Below are 19,622 nucleotides of genomic sequence, written 5' to 3' on the forward strand. Positions count from 1 at the left end.
GCGGATTTTGTCCCCTATGGGGCACAACAGATATGATTTTTACAGCGCGACAGCTACAGGAAAAGTGCAGGGAACAGTGCCAGCCCTTATACATGGCCTTCTTTGACCTTACAAAGGCCTTTGACACTGTCAACCACGAGGGTCTATGGAGCGTCCTCCTCTGCTTCGGATGCCCCCAAAAGTTCGTCACCATCCTCCGCCTGCTCCACGACGACATGCAGGCCGTGATCCTTACCAACGGATCCATCACAGACCCAATCCACGTCTGGACCAGGCTCAGACAGAGCTGCGTCATCACCCCAACCCTCTTCTCAATCTTCCTCGTTGCCATGCTCCACCTCAACAAGCTCCCCGCTGCAGTGGAACTAAACTACAGAGCTAGTCGGAACCTGTTCAACCTGCACCGTCTCCAGGCCAGGTCCAAGACCACCCCAATCTCTGTCGTCGAGCTACAGTATGCAGACGACGCATGCGTCTGCACACATACAGAGGCTGAACTCCAGAACATTACTGAGGCCCCCCTAGTCATCAAGATCCATAGCATGGCCCTGGACACCATGGACCACTTCCCATATCTCGGGAGTCTCCTATCAACAAGAGCAGGCAGCAACGAAGAGATCCAACACTGTCTCCAGTGCGCCAGTGCAGCCTTCGGCTGCCTGAAGAAAAATGTGTTTGAAGACCAGGCCCTCAAAATTCTCACCAAGCTCATGGTCTACAGGACAGTAGTAATACCCGCCCTCCTGTATGGCTCAGAGATATAGACCATATACAGTGGACACCTCAAGTCGTTGGAAAAATATCACCAACGATGTATCCGCAAGATCCTACAAATCCCCTGGAAGGACAGGCACACCAACATCAGCGTCCTTGTTCGGGCTAACATCCCCAGCATTGAAGCACTGACCACACTCGATAGCTCCGCTGGGCAGGTCACATAGTTCGCGTGCCAGACACGAGACTCCCAAAGCAAGTGCTCTACGCAGAGCTTCTTCACGGCAAACGAGCCAAAGGTGGGCAGCGGAAACGTTACAAGGACACCCTCCCTGATAAAGTGCAACATTCCCACTGACACCTGGGAGTGCCTGGCCAAAGACCGCCCTAAGTGGAGGAAGTGTATCCGGGAGCTAGCTGAGCACCTCGAGTCTCAACGCCGAGAGCATGCAGAAGTCAAGCGCAGGCAGCGGAACGAGCGTGCGGCAAACCAGTCCCACCTGTGACAAAGTCTGTGGCTCTCGTATTGGACTGTTCAGCCATCAACGAACTCACTTCAGGAATGGAAGCAAGACTTCCTCGATTCTGAGGGACTGCCTGTGATGATGATGATGGATACAAATTGGACACAGCTGTTGCTAGCCTGGATTGAGAAGATTTACTTCTCCAACTACAGCATGAATCAATACATTGAAAAAAGGAGAAAATGTCTCATACATAATACATCTGGTACTGAACTGATGTTAAGCACTGAATGTTTACTGCCTGCTTCGAGACAATGGAATTTGTGCTGCCTGCTAATTAACATGATTGAAGTGTTGAGCCTAGTGCAGAAAATGCTGCTGGTTGGCTCAGCACTCAGCAGGGGCTCAATTTCATGGGAAGTGTGATTTCTATTTAAAGGTAGCCTGCAGTGTGAAATGTAGTCTGCATTTCTTAAAGGGGAGGTGCTTTCTGAAAGAAGCACTCCATTGTTAGCGTAACAAAGGAAACTTGAAGGTACCTATGGCTCAACAGGGCAGGGAAAGGGAGCCTCGGTTCTCCTACGCAGTACTGGAGGCCTTAGTGTTGGGTGGAGTCAGGACCGGCAGGGGGCCCTCCAAATTGACTGTAAGAAGGCAGTGACAGCAGATTTCTGAAGTGGTCAATGCCACCAGCACCAGGATCCAGTGAAAAAAGTTTAATGACCTCACACGAGTCGTCAAGGTCAGTTTACGCATTTTCAAATGCCATATCCCACCAACTGCACCACTAGCCTTGCACACTGCTCAATGCACTACACCCCCATTACTCACCGACCAACAATCTCTGCCAATCACGACTCATAGCTCACAATCATAGCTTCACCTCACTCTCTCACACTTACCACTGTTGCAAGCCTCACCTTGCACACACTGTCAGCTATTCACCATGACAGGTACATCACCCAAACACATTGCACCACACTCATTGACACACTTCCCTTTCTCTCGCAGGCCAAGATGGCACATAACAGGCGCCAGTAGCACCTAACAGGCGGGGGCAGGCACGGCCCAGACCCAGCTGGAGGAGACAATGCTGGAAATCATTGGAGGGACCGTGGCAATCGACAAGACGAGCATTGATGATGACCGTATGCTCATAATCCTTCTCGCATCCCATTTCCCCCTCATCCCACAATCTCTTCTCACTTGCACGCTGCTGATGGTATAAGCATGCACATCTTGTTTCCCCTCCTCCGCACACCACAACCCGACCCTTGTGCCTTTCTCTTTTCAGATTCCCGAGAAGTCCAACCAACCCAATCTGTGCAGGAAGAGCAAGAGGACGAGGGTGATCGAAAAGAAGAGACACCATCATTTGCTCTGACACTCGCAGGCACTATCTCCGACAGCACTGCACGTAGTTTAGAGGGTAGTATAGAGGCAGGATCTGCACGTGATGGTTCACCGGGCATGAGTGGCCTGCAGTCAGGGCAGGGGGAAAGAGTAGCGCAGGTACCTGCCTCCCGCACATAAATTCTGCTGCAGATAAGACTTCGATGTGGCGGCCTTCTGAAGAAGGATGATGGACATGCACACACAAATGCTTGGTGCATTGGCAGAACTGCCAGAGAGCATGTTGTCACTGTCGACGAGCATGGAGGAGTCCAACTCCATTCTTGTGCAGGGCTTTCCACAGAGCTTGGAGCTCGTGATTTCCTGGATGGACGTGAAGGGCAACTCCATTAGGGCACTTGTGGACCCAATCATGATGCAGGGTCTGATAGATGATGTCGCAGCTTCCATTGCAGCACAAGTGGAAGCGACCCAATGTCTGAGTGCTGCAGTTGAAGCTCCGCCTGCTCTCATGCAGGTTCAGCTTGCTGACCTGCAGGCTCAGATTGGTGCCATCATGGCTGGGTTCACCTGTGTGGAAACGGACTTACAAGGTCTCCCAGCGGTGCAGTAATCTGTCCTCCAGCAGATTACTCGGATTGCTGAGGTGCCATTCTGGGTGATTACCAGTGGCTCTGTGGAGCATGAACCTGCTGTCACCTCTCAGGTTGACTTCATTCGTACTTCCACCACCGTCACTCCGCCAGTGCCCTTGCTGCCTGTCAGCCAGCCAACCCAGATTGCTACCACCCACGCCAAGGTGGTGCAGTCCGAAGCCAGACCTTCTCGGTCCAGAGCTGGTCAAGGTCGGCCTGCAAGGTCATCTGCAGTCTCCCTACTGAAAGTTAGCTGCCTTTCACCAGCCATGTGGGCAGCACTTCGTAGGGGCACTATATAGGCAAAGGCACATGAAGGACAGGCACTAAGGGAATGCACAAGTGTGATTAGTTGACTTTGTTATGTAGTTTTGGAATTAATCATTTATAAATTATGTTTGGAATGTTTGCTTTGTTGTGGGTTTCATTTCAGCATTGTGGCCAAAGAATGCTGTGATGTTCCATGACAGAGGGTTGATCAACGGGGATCTGGGGTTTCATTCAGGGGGACCAGAGTCTGATGATGGGCTCACGGACAGACCGTCTGGAACAGGGATTTGCTTCCTCTTCCTTTTCCTCCTCTTTCTTCTCCTCCTCCTCCTCTTTCTTCTCCTCCTCCTCCTCTTTCTTCTCCTCCTCCTCCTAACATGGTCACGGAACCCGTAGTGGCAAGCGCTGTGCCCTCATGATGGCAGGTTGTGGAGGATGCAGCACACCACCACGAATTGGGGCATGTGCTGCGTCTAGAAGTCTCCTCCCAAGTGGTCAAGGCAGCGGAATCGTTGCTTGAGCACCTCGATAGTCTACTCGATGACATTCCTTGTGGCAGCATGGCTCTCATTATATGAGTACTGGCCACCAGTGGCAGTCATCAGTCGTGTGCCGAGCGGATAGCCCTTGTTGCCGAGCAGCCACCCTCGGGCTGGAAGATTGCCGGCACAGCGGACTGGTGCAGGTTGAAGGGATCATGACTGCTGCCAGGCTACCGAGCATTCACCATCATGATGTGCTGGGCGTGGTCGCACACCCACTACACATTAAATGAGTTATACCATTTGCGATTATGATACATCTCACCATTGATGCGCGGCGCCCGCAAAACCAGGTGTGTGCAGTCGATGGCGCCCGGCACCATGGGGAAGCCACGTGGCTGGGCCATATGTGCACTACTCCTGCTTCTCTCTGTTTACAGTAAAGACAATGAAGTCCCATCTTCTAGTGTACAGAGCCTCTCTGACCTCCTAAATGCAGCGACGGACGACGAACTGTGTTCCAACCTGGAAAGGTCCGCTGGCAAAAGAAATTCAAGGCCATGGTCACCTTGAGGGCCACTGGCAGAGCCGTCATCAGCACCCTGCTCTGAGGCTGCAGGCCTGGTTGCACGAGGTGAAAGAGTTCTGTGATTACCTCCTTGGTAGAACACACTGCTCCTGGCTTAAATACAGGTCGGAGAAGTGGTCCCTGAAGACCCTAAATGGGTAAGGCCTCTTGCTGAGAGCCCTCCTCCCCCTCTCCTCCTCCTCTCTCTCTGCTTGTCTTTGCTGCCTCTGCTCCATCTCCCTGTCATGCTGTAGTGCGAGAGGGACTGCAACTAGAACTCCCCCATGACTGGGAGCAAGTGGTGTAGTCAGAGGCCTTCCAGTTACAGCCAATGAATGACTTTCCAACGTCCAGCAGCGCTCTCTGCACACTTTACCAACTTTATAAAGGTCTTCCAGCAACCCAGTACTCCTCCAAACTCTGCAAGAGCCAGTAGAAGAGAAATAATCAACTTACCTGCAAGTTGGATGTATGACTTTAGGTAGCTCTGGTGGGGGGGGTCCCCTGTGCAACTGAACGGACGTTCAGCTGTGAACGTTTAGGAGAGTGCGTTGAATGTAGTAGTGACGTCCAACATTACCTGCTGACTGACATCACGATCTGCCTCCATTGCATACTGCCGGCGCACGCAGGTCCCGCCGATGCGGACGCCATTATTTTTCCAAAACCGACTTTAACTACCGCACTAAGGTGCCGAATTACGTGGCCTAAATGTTTTAATCATTATGTGCATGGCCCAGTGAGTAAATGCATCATCTAGTCTGTCACTAAACCATATCTTGGTTTACTACCGTCACCGGGAGATCGATTTAACAACAAGTTCGGTGTCCTGTGAAACAACATTAGTTGTGATCTAAGAGCTAAAATCACTTAACCGAGTGGGCCGCGAGATGGCTGTCATCATCCACCCCATATAAACAGGAAGGTCCCAGGTTTGAATCCTGGTCTGTCTTGAGTTAGCATGTTTGTGCTCCTGGGTTATGGGGGTGTGAAATCAGCAGCAGTTCCTGCTCCCAATTGTTGTCCCCTGACCCCTGCTAGAAAGTCTATTCATGAGTCTGTCAGGTGAAACAGAATTAGGGTTTGGTCCCGATAACCGAGCAACACTTACTTACATAGGCTTGCACATGAAACATGTCTTCTTAAGCAGCATACCAGAGGACTGCTGCTCCCTTAGTGAGAGGCAATACCTCACTCAGAGAGGAGGGGAAGGATTGGTAAAAGGACAATGGCCCTAAAACTACACCATGGGATGCAACACGTCTGTCTTCCATTTGCTATTGGAGTCATCAACCTATTTAAAATAAATATGTTAACATGCCGACTAAAATAGAAAATGTGTGAAGTGTTCATAAGCTAGTGCCCCACAGCTTAATCTCGGGACCATTGCCTTGACAGAGGCTGACATTTGGTAATCTGTCATGATAAATTAATGAAGCTCAGTGGCGTTCCCTTTGATAGTGGGATAATTTGCGTATGTTCAAACCTCAATAACTGAAGATTTTTGCACTTGGGATTGACTCACATTGCTCCAGTGAATGGAGAGACCTGCGCCCACAATTTCTTTTCCTCTGAGAAAACCTGCACTTGGAGAATTTCTAAAAACGTTATTCTAATTAATATTGTGGTCAGAATAAAATTCTATGCAATAGCGACTGATATTTTTGCACCCATATACACATTGAAAACGCAGCTCCTGCTGCCACGGGTATCTGACATGTACTGAAAGTCTGACTCCTCATTTTGCCATGTAATGTTATTTAAATGCTAAGATTTCCACAATATGCATGGGGTTCATAGAATGCGTTGTTTTCACAGGTGAAACTCTGGTATGATAAAGTAGGCCACCAGCTGATAGTTAATGTGTTACAAGCCACGGAGCTTCCTTCCCGAGGGGATGGTCGGCCCAGGAATCCCTATGTAAAAATGTACTTCCTTCCAGATCGAAGGTGAACATCAAAAATCGCTTTTTTAACAATTCTCTCTGATTTAGTTCCACATCTCTTTGTATTGTTGTTTGGTAAGGATGAGCATCCAAATAATTTCAGGCTTTTATTTCATGGAAGTCCCAAGTCCACATCTTAACTAGTCACAATACAGAATGGTGCAAAATCAGGGAAGCATTTACTGTGAATCAGGAGGTACTTAGACATATACATGCATCGCCACTCGACCACTAAGTATTCGGTAGGCACATATTGCAACTAAGTCTTCAGACTTGTATCCATATTACTGTTAGACCTCCATCCAGTTGCTTATATGCTTTCATTAGACCGACAGCAACTTGGATGGTAATAATTACTCGACTGTTGCTAAGGTTCCTCCCCATCTAAATCACTCAGGACTTTGGCTATACTACTATTATCAGAGCACCAGGATCGCAAATGATGGCACTCACAAGGCTACAAGCCCTCACCCACCCTACTAGATTGAGAGCAGCACCAGATCATGAAGAATTGAATATTATTGTCCCTCATTAGAGCACCAATGGTCACATGGTACCCTTACATGGAGCAAAGTTTGGGAATTCCTGTTGTGGGTGTCCTCCATTGGAGATCTGGTGTCATGACACAAGGCTCGTAGGCTAGCATCAGGCACTGGAATTCCCATTGCTCCTGCTTCTGCTCCCATTGGCTTAAATTACCTGGATACTGGCAACCAGGTCAATAGAGAGGACTGGAGTCAGGCCCACAGGGGTTTCCAGGCCGGGGTCATGGCCGAGATGACCTCAGAATTTTGGAGGATTAATGTTTTTAGATCAGCTCTGTTAGATCAACCGAGTAGATCAATCTAAATTATATAGGTTCGGACGCCAGAGATAAATCAACTTACTGGTTTTATTAATATCGACAGACAGATTATTGTCATGTGATCTTTGTGTCCCATGCTGCTACACCAGTAGATGGCAATGTTGCAACACGTGCACTCCATTCTCCATTGTTTATAAGAAAGACTTGCATTTATATAGCACCTTTCATGACCACCAGTTGTCCCAAAGCACCTTACAGCCAATTAAGTACTTTTAAAAGTGTAGTCACTGTTGTAATGTAAGAAACGTGGCTGCCAATTTGCACACAGCAAGCTCCCACAAACAGCAATGTGATCATGACCAGAAAATCTGTTTTTAGTGATGTTGATTGAGGGATAAATATTGGCCAGGATAACTCCCCTGCTCTTCTTCGAAATAGTGCCGTAGAATATTTTACATTCACATGAGAGAGCAGATGGGGTCTTGGTTTAACGTCCTATCTGAAAGACAGCACTTCTGACAGTGCAGGACTCCCTCAGCACTTCACTGGAGTGTCAGCCTAGATTTAAGTGCTGAGCCACTGGTCGACGCACTAGATGTAGAAGATAGAATAACTTTGTATTGTTATAAATATCACACCTTAACAGAATGATAACAAGTGAAATGTAGACATGTTGGCTCAAAACTAGTTCTAATTTTTACACACATCCTTTGATACTTCTTAAATTGCATTAACTTGACACCTACTTCCTTAGCATTCCCCGAGAAATCCTAACAACCGTGTGTCTCTGTCACACACAATACACTCTCATAATATAAAGAAATTACGTTCGATATTAATCCCCCATGATGGGCGGGAGAGGGTGAGTTGTGGGATAAAAAATCTGGAACGCAGCCTCGACCCGTCGCGTGTCTGCCCATTACCGTTTTTAAGGCAGTGGGTTTCGTGTTGTGCGCCTGTCCTGCTCTTGAGGGGCATATTTAATATGTTTAAATCAGGCTCCCACAATGCCTGATTTTAAATTTAACAGTTGCTGCACAGGTTTCCCAGGACTCAGGAAATCCGGCAGTAAAGGGGAGGCCAAAGCTGCCAGCTCGAGAAGCTAAGTCCCTTTTACAGCACTCCTTGTGGACCAGGAGAAGTAAGAGTACTCTGCCGATTGCGGCAACTCTCTTTCCCGCCCGCCCCCCCCCCCCACCACCCACACCAATATTATATTATACATTATCCCACATTCCCCTCCTTGGAATGCAAGAAAATACCTTTTCCAGGGTTGCACATTCAATTATTCTTCTCACTGTTCCTCTTCATATGCCTTACTTATCCTTCATTTGAGTGATCATCTCCATCATATTTTTTCTCTTTAATCTCTTCCACATTCTCCACACTGGCAAAGCATCAAACTTACTCACTTTATTCACTGGGCTATCACAAACAACATTGACATCATTCATAGCCACGGGTATTATCCAACATTGTACACTAAAACAAAACCATAATACTGCAGATGCTAGAAATCTGAAATAAATACAGAAAATGTTGGCAATACTCTACAGGGCAGGCAGCATCTGTGGAGAGAGAATCAAACATTACTTCCAACCATGTGTGTTCACTTCAGGCTGATATCCCTTTCTCTATCTTAGTTCACAAGCAGCAGCAAAATGCTAAGAACTATGCCAGTCTGAGACTGAGTTTAGACCTGGGGACAACGGGGGGATTGGATGTCCAAATTTGGGAACGGTTCTCAATGATGATGCTTGGAGGAATATAGTCATCTGTAACATTGTGGGCCTGAACTGGCACAGAAATCGTATCTCCAACTTTAGCTACTTCAGCTGTTGTAAAGCAGGACAAGTGTTTAGAAGTGTGATAGGTGACCTTCCCATGTATAATGTGGTCTCGCCAGATGTCACACAGTATATTCCTCATTCCACGTTGGTTCTTTCAGCACCCCATTTAATCACTTGTATAGTACAGTTAGTGGATTCTTCATCCAAACTAAAGCCACAAGCTGGGAAGGGCTTCGCAGCAGCATAGCCAGACTCCACAGTTGCTGGAACAGCAGGAGGTATCTGGGGGTGTACAGACTCCTTCATTCGCTCTAGAAATGGACCAAGATGTCTCCTAAACTCCCATTGACTCCACTTTAAATATTCCATTGGTTATCTGTTGCTGTTCACCTGTGGGATTGCCACCACCATTGGTATCAAACCCCAAGCTTGCTGTATTTGATGAGATGGCTTGGGGGCATATCAGACAGAGATGTAGGGGCCGAAATTTAGGCACGCCAGAAACAATTTATTACCTGCTTTTCCCGCCGGGAGCGATGAGGCGGCCTTTGGATCGATTTTCGGGCCTTTGTAGTTTTTTGGACGTCGGACCAGAAGTCGGTCATAGTGGGGACAGAAGTGCTGAGTCATGCTGAGGGGCGGAAGTTGGGGCGGGATCGAGTCTCCGCTGCTATCACTCAGCGGTAGAGCGGTGGTGATGTCACAGCGCATGTGCATCACCACGATCTCTACCCTCCATTAAGGGAGAGAGAATCAGAGATTTTTAGCTTCAGCCATTCGGCCACCAGGGAGGATTTCGGCCGGGCCAGCGGCCAAGCACCCAAGAGGGGTTGCCAGGCTGCCTGTTGGCGGCCCGGCTGAACCCGGGGACAATAATTGGCCAGCTGATCGGGAAGTTGGCCGGCAAAAATAACAGCATGGTGACTGAGGCAGTGGGCCCTCCCCTTGAAGGGTTGCCCTGCTGCCGGGCTGCGCACAGGCAGGAGAAGGTACATCGACAGCGGCTCGTTGATTTTTTTAAACTAAATTTGGGGCGGATTAAAATGTAGGTGCGGGATAACGGCGGTGTGCGCTTTGATGACGCGCTTGCGGCGGTCAGCAGCAGCTAGGGGGAAGTGGGGACAGGCCGAAAAATCCCTGAGCTGAATTTGGGTCGGGGTGGCCAACGGACCACAACGCGGCGGCCACTCGATTCCGCCGCAAAACGGCGGAAACGGGCCTTATACAGACCCTGAATTTCGGCCCCATAGTGTCTCACTTTACACTTCATAGAATCAAAGAATAATACAGCACAGAAAGAGGCCATTCAGCCCATCAAGTCTGCGCCGGCTCTTTCGAAGAGAAATCCAGTTAGTCCCACTCTCTTGCTCTTTCCACATTTTGTTTCTCCTTTTAGTATTTATCTAATTTCATTTTGAAGGCTACTATTGAATCTGTATCCACCACCCTATCAGTCAGTGTATTCTAAATCCTAACCACTCCCTCCATAAAAAAGTTTTTTCTTATGCCATCTCTGGTTCTTTTGTCAATCACCTTAAATCTGTGGCCTTTGATTATCGACGCTTCAGCCATTGAAAAAGGTTTCTCTTCATTTACTCTATCTAAACCCTTCCTAATTTTAAACACGTCTATCAAATCTCCTCTTAGCCTTCTCTGTTCTAAGGAGAACAACCCCAGCTTCTCCTGTCTATCCACATAACTGTAATCCTTCATCCCTGGAACCATTCTTGTAAATCTCTTCTGTACCCTCTCTCAAGTCTTCACGTCCTTCCTAAAGTGTGGTGTCCAGAATACTCCACCTGGGGCTGAATTAGTGTTCTATATAGGTTTAGCATAACTTTCTGGCTTTTATGCCTCTATTTATAAAGCCCAGGATCTCATATGACTTATTAACTGCTTTGTTAACCTGTCCTGCAGGGCTGGAGATTACAGAGATAAGAAGGGGCGAGGCCATGGAGGGATTTGAAAACAAGGATGAGAATTTTAAAATCGAGGTTTGGATGACCTCAAGTTTATGGAGGGTAGAAATATGGAGGCCGGCCAGGAGTGTGTTGGAATAGTCAAGTCTCGAGGTGATAAAGACATGGATGAGGATATCGGCAGCAGATAAGTTGAGATAAAGGCGGTGACAGACGATATTATCAAGGTGGAAATGGACGATCTTAATGATAGAATGGATATGAGATAGGAAGCTCAATTTGTGATGAAATATGACAGCAACATTACAAACAGACTTGGTCAGTCTTAGACAGTTGCTGGGGAGAGAGATCAAATCAGTTGACAGGGAATGGAGTTTGTGGCAAGAACCGAAGATAATGGTTTTGGTCTTCCCGAAATTTAATTGGAGGAAATTTCTACTCATCCAGTGCTGGATGTTGGGACAAGCCACCTTCAAAGATTTGTGCACAAACTCCTCCACTTATATGAAGTTCCTTTGAACTAGCGCTTTATATAACTATCTTGAATAAAATTTGGAATCCGATTATTTTCTATATGACTTTTGATCCGATTGATCCACACACAATGCATGTGATAGCCTTTGAAATGTTCTGATTTTTGTAATTGTCATTGCTGATTTTGATGATCTCGTTGACTTTATCTCCAGTTACTAACAAACCTTGCACTATTTCTTTAATCAAGATAATTTTTTTAAATTCTTCCTTTATTAAGTCTTCAGCTCCTCTATTGATCCCCATCAGTAATCCTTAAAGCTGTTGTCGCATTGCTTTGTCATGCTCCCACGCGATTCGATATCTATTTTTTCCATGCTGCAGTTCCTAAGGTTGTTCCTAATCCTATCCATTCTCCTAATCTGCATCTTTTATGTAACTTTCCATCAGTAACCTTTTGGAACATAACTAGTGACCAAAGTTCATCCAGATCTTTGCCAGCATTTTATTGATTAAATTCCTATACCAATTCATGTGACATGAAACCGTACAATTCCTCATACTCCGGACAACACAGACCTCCTGAAAAAGGAATGCTGCAGCGATCAATTAATATGAATGAAATGTCAAAAGGTACATCATTATATAAGGCCTCATGATACCGTGTAATTACTTGTCCATTATTTGGTCCATCCTTCCACATGTCCGGACATCCAGTCTCATCTGACTCTCACAGATTAGTGTCAGTGCCCAGATTTTTAACCTTTAATCCCATTTCACAAGAGTTATTACATCGGTGTGCACCTTCAGATGAATAACTATTGCCAGTGCACCCTCAGAGAACTAAGTTTCACCAGTGCACGCTCAGAGGGCTAAGTATTACCAGTGTATCCTTATAGGACTGAACATTGCCAGTGCACCCTCATAGGACAAACCATCGCCAGTGCACCTTCAGTTGACTATGTATTTCCAGTGCTCTCACACAAGACTAAGAATCGCCAGTGCACCCTCAGAGGTCTAACCTCTGGCAGTGCGCGTTTATAGGTCTAAGTGTTGCCAGTGGACACGCGCATAGGACTAATCATTGTCAGTGCACCCTCGTAGGACTAACCATTGCCATTGCACCCTCATTGGACAAATCATTGCCAGTGCACCCTCATCGAACTAATTATGGCTGAACTTAATTGGTGAGTGAAATTGCTCTCCAGCAGAGGCGCATGCTTATGTATCAGAGCCTGTTGACACCAGTATGTGCCATACTGCACCATAATACGTAACCCTCCTTTTATCCAAGTTCTCATCTTTTCTGCTACTGCTTCTTCTCCATGCAGTAAGAGCCCAATTAGAATTATTGAATCAGACAGCACAGAAGGCAGCCATTTAGTCCCTCATGCCTGTGGCAGCTTTATGAAAAGTCTACCAATTAGTCCCATTCCCCTGCTCTTTCCCCATAGCCCTGCAAGTTTTTCCTTTTTTAATCGAGATCCAATTCCCTTTTGAGAGTTACAATGGAATCCACCACCCTTTCAGGCAATGCATTCCAGATCAAAACCCCTGCTGAGTAAATAAAATTCTCCTTGTTGAATTTAAAGCAGAAACGTGCATCATTCGATTGAGTAGTTACAAAGTCAGTTTTTGGTTCCAGTTACAACCCTTTTATTCTTGCTTCAGCACACACAGTAATTATGCAGAGCAGAGTACAGTTAAACATAGGTTTGCGCTCCTCACATTGTACCATCTATTGTTAGTGGATATAAGCTATTTATACATTTCCAATGTAGCTGTTGCAGAAAGTCCTTTCTGTCTTCTACTGGTCCCTTTTTATTGTTGCAGCACCTTATGTGGTACTACCTCTCCAGCGATTTTCCTTCATAAGAAAATAAGAAATAGGAGCAGGAGTAGGCCATTTGGCCGATCAAGCGTGCTCCACCATTCAATAAGATCATGCCTGATCTGATCATGGACTCAACTCCACTTTCCTGCCCGCTCCCCATAACCCTTTACTTCCTCATCGCTCAAAAATCTGTCTTTCTCCGCCTTAAATATATTCAATGACACAGCCTCAACGGCTCTCTGGGGCAGAGAATTCCATAGATTTACAACCCTCTGAGAGAAGAAATTCCTCCTCATCTCAGTTTTAAATTGGCGGCCCCTTATTCTGAGACTATGTCCCCTAGTTTTAGTTTCCACTATGAGTGGAAATATCCTCTCTGCATCCACCTTGTCAAGCCCCCTCATTATCTTATATCTTTCGATATCATCATCTCTCATTCTTCTGAACTCCAATGTGTATGGACCCAACCTACTCAACCTATCTTCATAAGTCAATCCCCTCATTTCCAGAATCAACCTAGTGAACCTTCTCTGAACAGCGTCCAATGCAAGTATACCCTTCCTTAAATACGGAGACCAAAACTGTACACAGTACTCTAGGTGTAGCTTCACCAATGCCTGTACAGTTGTAGCAGGACTTCTCTGCTTTTATACTCTATCCCCCTTGCAATAAAGCCCAACATTCCATTTGCCTTCCTGATTACTTGCTGTACCTGCATAGTAACTTTTTGTGTTTCATGCACAAGGATCCCCAGGTCCCTCTGTACTGCAGCACTTCACAATTTTTCTCCATTTAAATTATAATTTGCTTTTCTATTTTTTCTGCCAAAGTGGATAACCTCACATTTTCCCACATTATACTTCATGCTCAGACTCACCTGGACTTGCCTTTTCCTTTTTGTCCCCATGTATCAGCATCCCTTACTTTTTAAAATGTTTTCCCATCTTCTGCTCCTTAACAAAGGTTGTTGCAATTCCCTAAACTGGTGGTCACCCCATTCCCATTACTATTTCTCAGTCCTTCCTTAGATATTTTATATCCCTTATCGACTTGCTCACACAGCATAATGCAATGATCAGCATCATCTGCATGGTGTGTTTTTGTGAGGTTCTTGTTCTGTGGATTATTATGGATAAAGGGGGTGTATATTGTCCGATATTTGGATTGCCTCGTATTCCGGTGGTAATTTCAGCTGGACATGTATTCCATTATGACGACGAACCGGTACCAACGATTTGCCTCCTAGCTTAATATTGCCTCTCTCGGGTCATACACAGAGCAATGTTCCTACCATTATGCTGACTGCCGTCACACAATATTTTCCTTTGCCTTTATACGCTCAGTTCATTCTTCCCTTCTCCTAAAGTTTCAAGCCCATTTTGCAGTTTGAGGAATCATCATCCAGCGTAAATCTACAGGCCGGAATGGTATGTTACCGTACCACCTCAACTTACAGGTCTATGTGGTTCCTTTCAAAGCACCACACTCCATGTCCGGTCCATCATTCTTAATCAGATCTTGTGTATTGGGCCTTCATTGGAGCCTTCAATCACTCCTATTCTACCTGGTACACCTGCCAAGGTTGACTACCTTCTTTGCTAGCAGGGTTTGCGCCAATACAACCGGTATGATATCCTTGTCTCTCCCCTCATCTCGGGGGGCCAAAAGTGCCGTTCGCATCTAGCGCGTCATATATCAATCGAACCATTTTCTCAGTTTTCTTGTATCTTCCACAGCTCCCGCACAAATTCTTCCCAAGACAGTAATGTATTCTGATGCTCCCTCAGGTTGTCACCTTCTTGTTGGTTCACTGTTGTCAATAATCCTTCTAGTTATCTCCTCATAACCTCATCATGTTCCTACATACTCTCTATCCTGTTCATTCCTGCTAACTCTGCCATAGCTTCTATTCCTAGCCATCCCATCAACCATTTAGGTTGATTCTCCATATTTTCTGAATCCTTCTCCGCCCTCAGCTCCTGTTTCCTATTCTTTCCTAACAATTCCTTTACTAATCTTCCTAGCATTTCATCTTTAATCTGTAAATTCTACAAATATATTTCAACTGTACCCCAAATCCTTCTTCCACCTTTACCACATTGTTTCCTTCCTGCCCATTATAGATGTGGCATTTGCCTTTTCCTTTACCCTCCAATCATCATCATCATCATCTTAGGCGGTCCCTCGTGACTTGCTTCCATGCCAAAAAGGGATGAGTTCACAGATGTTTCAATGAAGGACCTAATATTCCAGGACCACGAACTACATGTTGAAGGGTGGAAGACGCCTGTGCGTGGATTTTTTTAACGTGTGGTGGCCATTGCACACCAGCCACCATACAGGCTTGGTCCAGTGGCAAGGATTAACCAAGATGACTGGAGACCAGCTCTGCTGCATGGACCTAATGTGCACACATATCGCAGTGTGGGCTGGCCCGTGCTTCTTCTGAACCCCGAACTCACGCCTCTCCTGGGCCCCGATCACATCACTCTGCAATCTCTCACCGCTCCTTTGCCCCAACATCACCGCTCCTGCTGTACCTGCTCACGCTCCAATCACCGACCTGGATTATAGTGACGTCCAATCCAGTCGCCCTCTTCACTGCCGTCGCCCTCCTGCACCAGCCCGCGCTGCTCCCTGAAGCGATATGCTCCTTTTAAGGCCCCGAACTGCCGCAGATGTTCCTCGCAGGTCGGGGCCACGCTGGATTCCGGGCACTATTTATAAACACCATTGCAGAGCATGGCGTATTCCCTGAGCCCCCATTTTTGCACTGACACACACATGTCCTGTTATTATGAGGTAGACATTTAGACCAACACAACGTAGTTCTGTTTTCACATGACTCTTTGTCGATGTTTTCCTTCAGCCAGTTTACTTTTTCCGTTTCCGGTTTCACCTTCTGGAATGTGACCTCCTTGCAGACTGGATCGGGGCATCAAGCCACACCCCCGGTCTTGTGTGACTTAGTGGACCTGTCGTGTATAATGGCACGGTGAAGTTTCTGAGCCGCCAGTATCTGTAAAGCTGAACATCTCTCTCTCCTCTCCAGTAATAGTACAATCATTATGGGGCTTGCCTTTAGCATTTATTCCGTATATATTCCTGTATACAGCATGGACAACATCTTTGTCACTCCTTCACTTGCGGACATTTGTTCTTTATTCAACATCTGCACCCTTTTTACAGGGGTTTCCCCATGATACCACATATATTGTATTTTCTTTCCTCGTTTTTGGATGGGCAGTTTAATTTAAATTTCTCCCAATTTGTCCATGATTTCATACGGGCCTTCCCAGTTAGTCTCCCAGGAGCCCTCCCTACCCCTTTAAAAAATTTGAAAATGGCATTCGAGTCCATTGCCCTGTTGTATCATTACCCTGTCTCCTCCTTCATTCTCCTTTGGAGAAGCATTCTTGTCAAAATACATTGTAGACAGACGCTTTTTCTCACTCACAACAGCGACCTGTTTATGTATTTTCATGATGTACTTGACCAATCGGTTTATGTGGCAACCAATTGCTGCACGAATCGCATCATGGGGGAACAGAATAAGTGTTCCGGTAGTCTCATCTTCCTGTTTATTATTGCCTCAAAGGGTATTATTCCCAAGGCTTTCTATATTGAGCCTCTCATGGCCATCAGGATTACGGGCGCTTTGAAACCCAATCACACTTTTAAATCACAATCACTTCTAGCTTGATTCACTACTTTCTTTAACGTAGTTTATATTATCCTATCAGTCCATTCGACCAATCCTGATGTTTGTAAGAGCTACAGGATGTGAAATTTCTGTTCAATTCCCAGCATGATACAAACTTCCTTCATTAGCTGACCCAACAAGATGTGCCTTTGTCGCAGTCGAATTGACATGGCATTTCCCACCAAGAGAAGACCTGATCAACAAATGCCTTTTCCGTGGCGAGGGCAATGCAGTGGCGAGTCATAGAAAATAGGTGCAGGAGTAGGCCATTCGACCCTTCGAACCTGCACCACTATTCGATAAGATCATGGCTGATCATTCCCTCAGTACCCCTTTCCTGCTTTCTCTCCATACCACTTGATCCCTTTAGCCGTAAGGGCCATATCTAACTCCCTCTTGAATATATCCAATGAACTGGCATCAACAACTCTCTGCGGCAGGGAATTCTACAGGTTAACAAGTGAAGAAGTTTCTCCTCGTCTCAAGTCTTAAATGGCCTACCCCTTATCTCCTGGTTCTGGACTTCCCCAACATCGGGAACAATTTACCCACATCTAACCTGTCCCGTCCCGTCAGAAACTTGTATGTTTCGATGAGAGCCCCTCTCATCCTTCTAAACTCCAGTGAATAAAGGCCCAGTTGATCCAGTCTCTCCTCATATGTCAGTCCAGCCATCCTGGGAATCAGTCTGGTGAACTTTCGCTGCACTCCCTCAATAGCAAGAATGTCCTTAATAATGTCTGTATCTCCTCTACCTATTTAGTAAAATAATCCATTTTGACATGAAGGTCACTGTTACCATGAGCAATTCATAGCATCGTACAGCACAGGAGGAGGCTATTAGCCCAATCGTGCCTGTGCTGGATCTCTGAAAGTGCTGCCAATTAGCCTCACTTCCCTGTTCTATCCCAATGCCCTGCAAATGTTTCCTTTAATAAATATATATACAATTCGCTTTTGAAAGTTAGTATTGAATCTGCTTACTCCATCCTTTCAGGCAATGCATTCCAGGTCACAACAACATGCTGAGTAAAGAATATTCACCTTGTCTCCCCCACTGCCTTTTTTCCAATTATTTTAAATCTGTGTCCTCTGGTTACCGACCCTTCTGCCAATGGAAACAGTTTCTCCTTATCTCTCCAAGGCATTAACATCCTTTCTAAAGTGTGGTGCATGGAATTGGACATACTACCCCAGCTGAGGCCTAACCAGTGATTTATAAAGGTTTGCCATAACTTGCTTAATTTTGCACTCTATGCCTCAATTAATAAAGCCAAGGATCCCATATGCTTTTTTAACTGCTTTACCAACTTGTCCTGCTACCTTCAAGGATTTCTGTACGTAAACCCCTCGATCTCTCTGTTAAAGCACCCCCATTAAAATTGTAAATTTATTTATATTACCTCTCCTCATTCTTCCTCTTGAAATGCATCACTTCACACATCTCTGAATTGAATTTCATCTGCCATGTTTCTGCCCATTTCATAGTCTATCTGTCCTCCTGATGTCTGCTATTATCCTCCTCACTGTTGACTACATTTCCAAGCTTTGTGTCATTCGCAAAGTTTGAAATTATGCCCCATACCCCAGTCCAGGACATTAATATTTATCAAAAAGAGCAGTAGTCCTGGTGATGGCAAACTCCCTGGAGGCGGGTTGGAGACAAGCATGTGGTGTTCCCTGGTCAGTGAGCCCTAGGACAGTTGGAGCAGCCTCTTTTAAGGTCCTACCATCCAAACTTCGGTGGACAGGGCAGCCAGTCATTTCGGGATTTGGGCACGTCATATTTTTGTCTTTAATTCAGATTTTTATTAGGAAAAGCATTGGACTGTACTGGGTGTAAACCTGAATCGTGTGACCTCCAGTGATGCAGTGGAACTTAGAGTACCTGCCTCTCACATTCTGTATAGTTTAGCTCAGCTCCCTGGAGACATGTGGATTACAAAACGAATGAATTTAGTCTTGCCATGATGAACCTGCCGAAGCAAAGCACGAGAACTCTCTGATCGGGAGAGGGGGGTAAAGGACTAAGTCCTTTGTATAATCAGGAACAACCAAGCATTGGCGTGGCTGTACACACTGCCATTCAACTGCTTTCCGAAGTAGTTCATACAGGGAATGAAGCAATACTGGAGCAATGGCAGGCATCCAGGGAAGAGATAGATCAAGTGCAAACTCGGCATATTCCTTTGAAGGGAAAAGGTAGAGCATCCAAAGCCAATGCACCCTGGATGATAAAGGAACTAAAAGTTAAAATAAAGCAGAAAAAGGAGGCTTGTGACAAATGTCAGGAGCAAGATTCAGTTAATAACCGGGAAGATTATGGAAGGTGCAGAATGGAATTGAAAAAGTTAATATGGGAAGCAAAGAGAGTTTACGAGAAAAGATTAGCAGGCAACAATAAATTGAGCCCTGAAATATTCTATAAACATATACAGTGTAAGCGGTTCACTAGGGAAAAAGTTGGGCCTATTAAGGACCCAAAGGAAAATCTTCATGTAAAAGCAGAGGACGTGGCTAAAGTATGAAATGAGTACTTTGCATTTGTCTTCACAAAGGAAGCGGATGATGTGAAGGTTACACTAAAAGAGGAGAGGGAAGTAATTGACAGGATACCAATCGATAGTGAAGATGTGCACCTCATCTCCCCACCCCCACACCTCCCCCGT

At 46.0% G+C, this 19,622-nt stretch overlaps 1 protein-coding gene across 24 annotated transcripts in view; it reads left to right on the forward strand.

Moving 5' to 3' along the window:
• Positions 1-19,622, forward strand: part of rims1a (regulating synaptic membrane exocytosis 1a) — a 908,397-nt gene that overhangs the window by 543,061 nt on the left and 345,714 nt on the right. For all 24 annotated transcript variants that reach the window (XM_070884742.1, XM_070884748.1, XM_070884749.1 and 21 more), the window contains one exon: positions 6,305-6,435. In XM_070884742.1, the coding sequence (XP_070740843.1) occupies positions 6,305-6,435 (131 nt within the window). The remainder of the gene's footprint in view (positions 1-6,304; positions 6,436-19,622) is intronic.

Source organism: Pristiophorus japonicus, chromosome 7, assembly GCF_044704955.1.
Source record: "Pristiophorus japonicus isolate sPriJap1 chromosome 7, sPriJap1.hap1, whole genome shotgun sequence".
Lineage (NCBI taxonomy): Eukaryota > Metazoa > Chordata > Chondrichthyes > Pristiophoridae > Pristiophorus > Pristiophorus japonicus.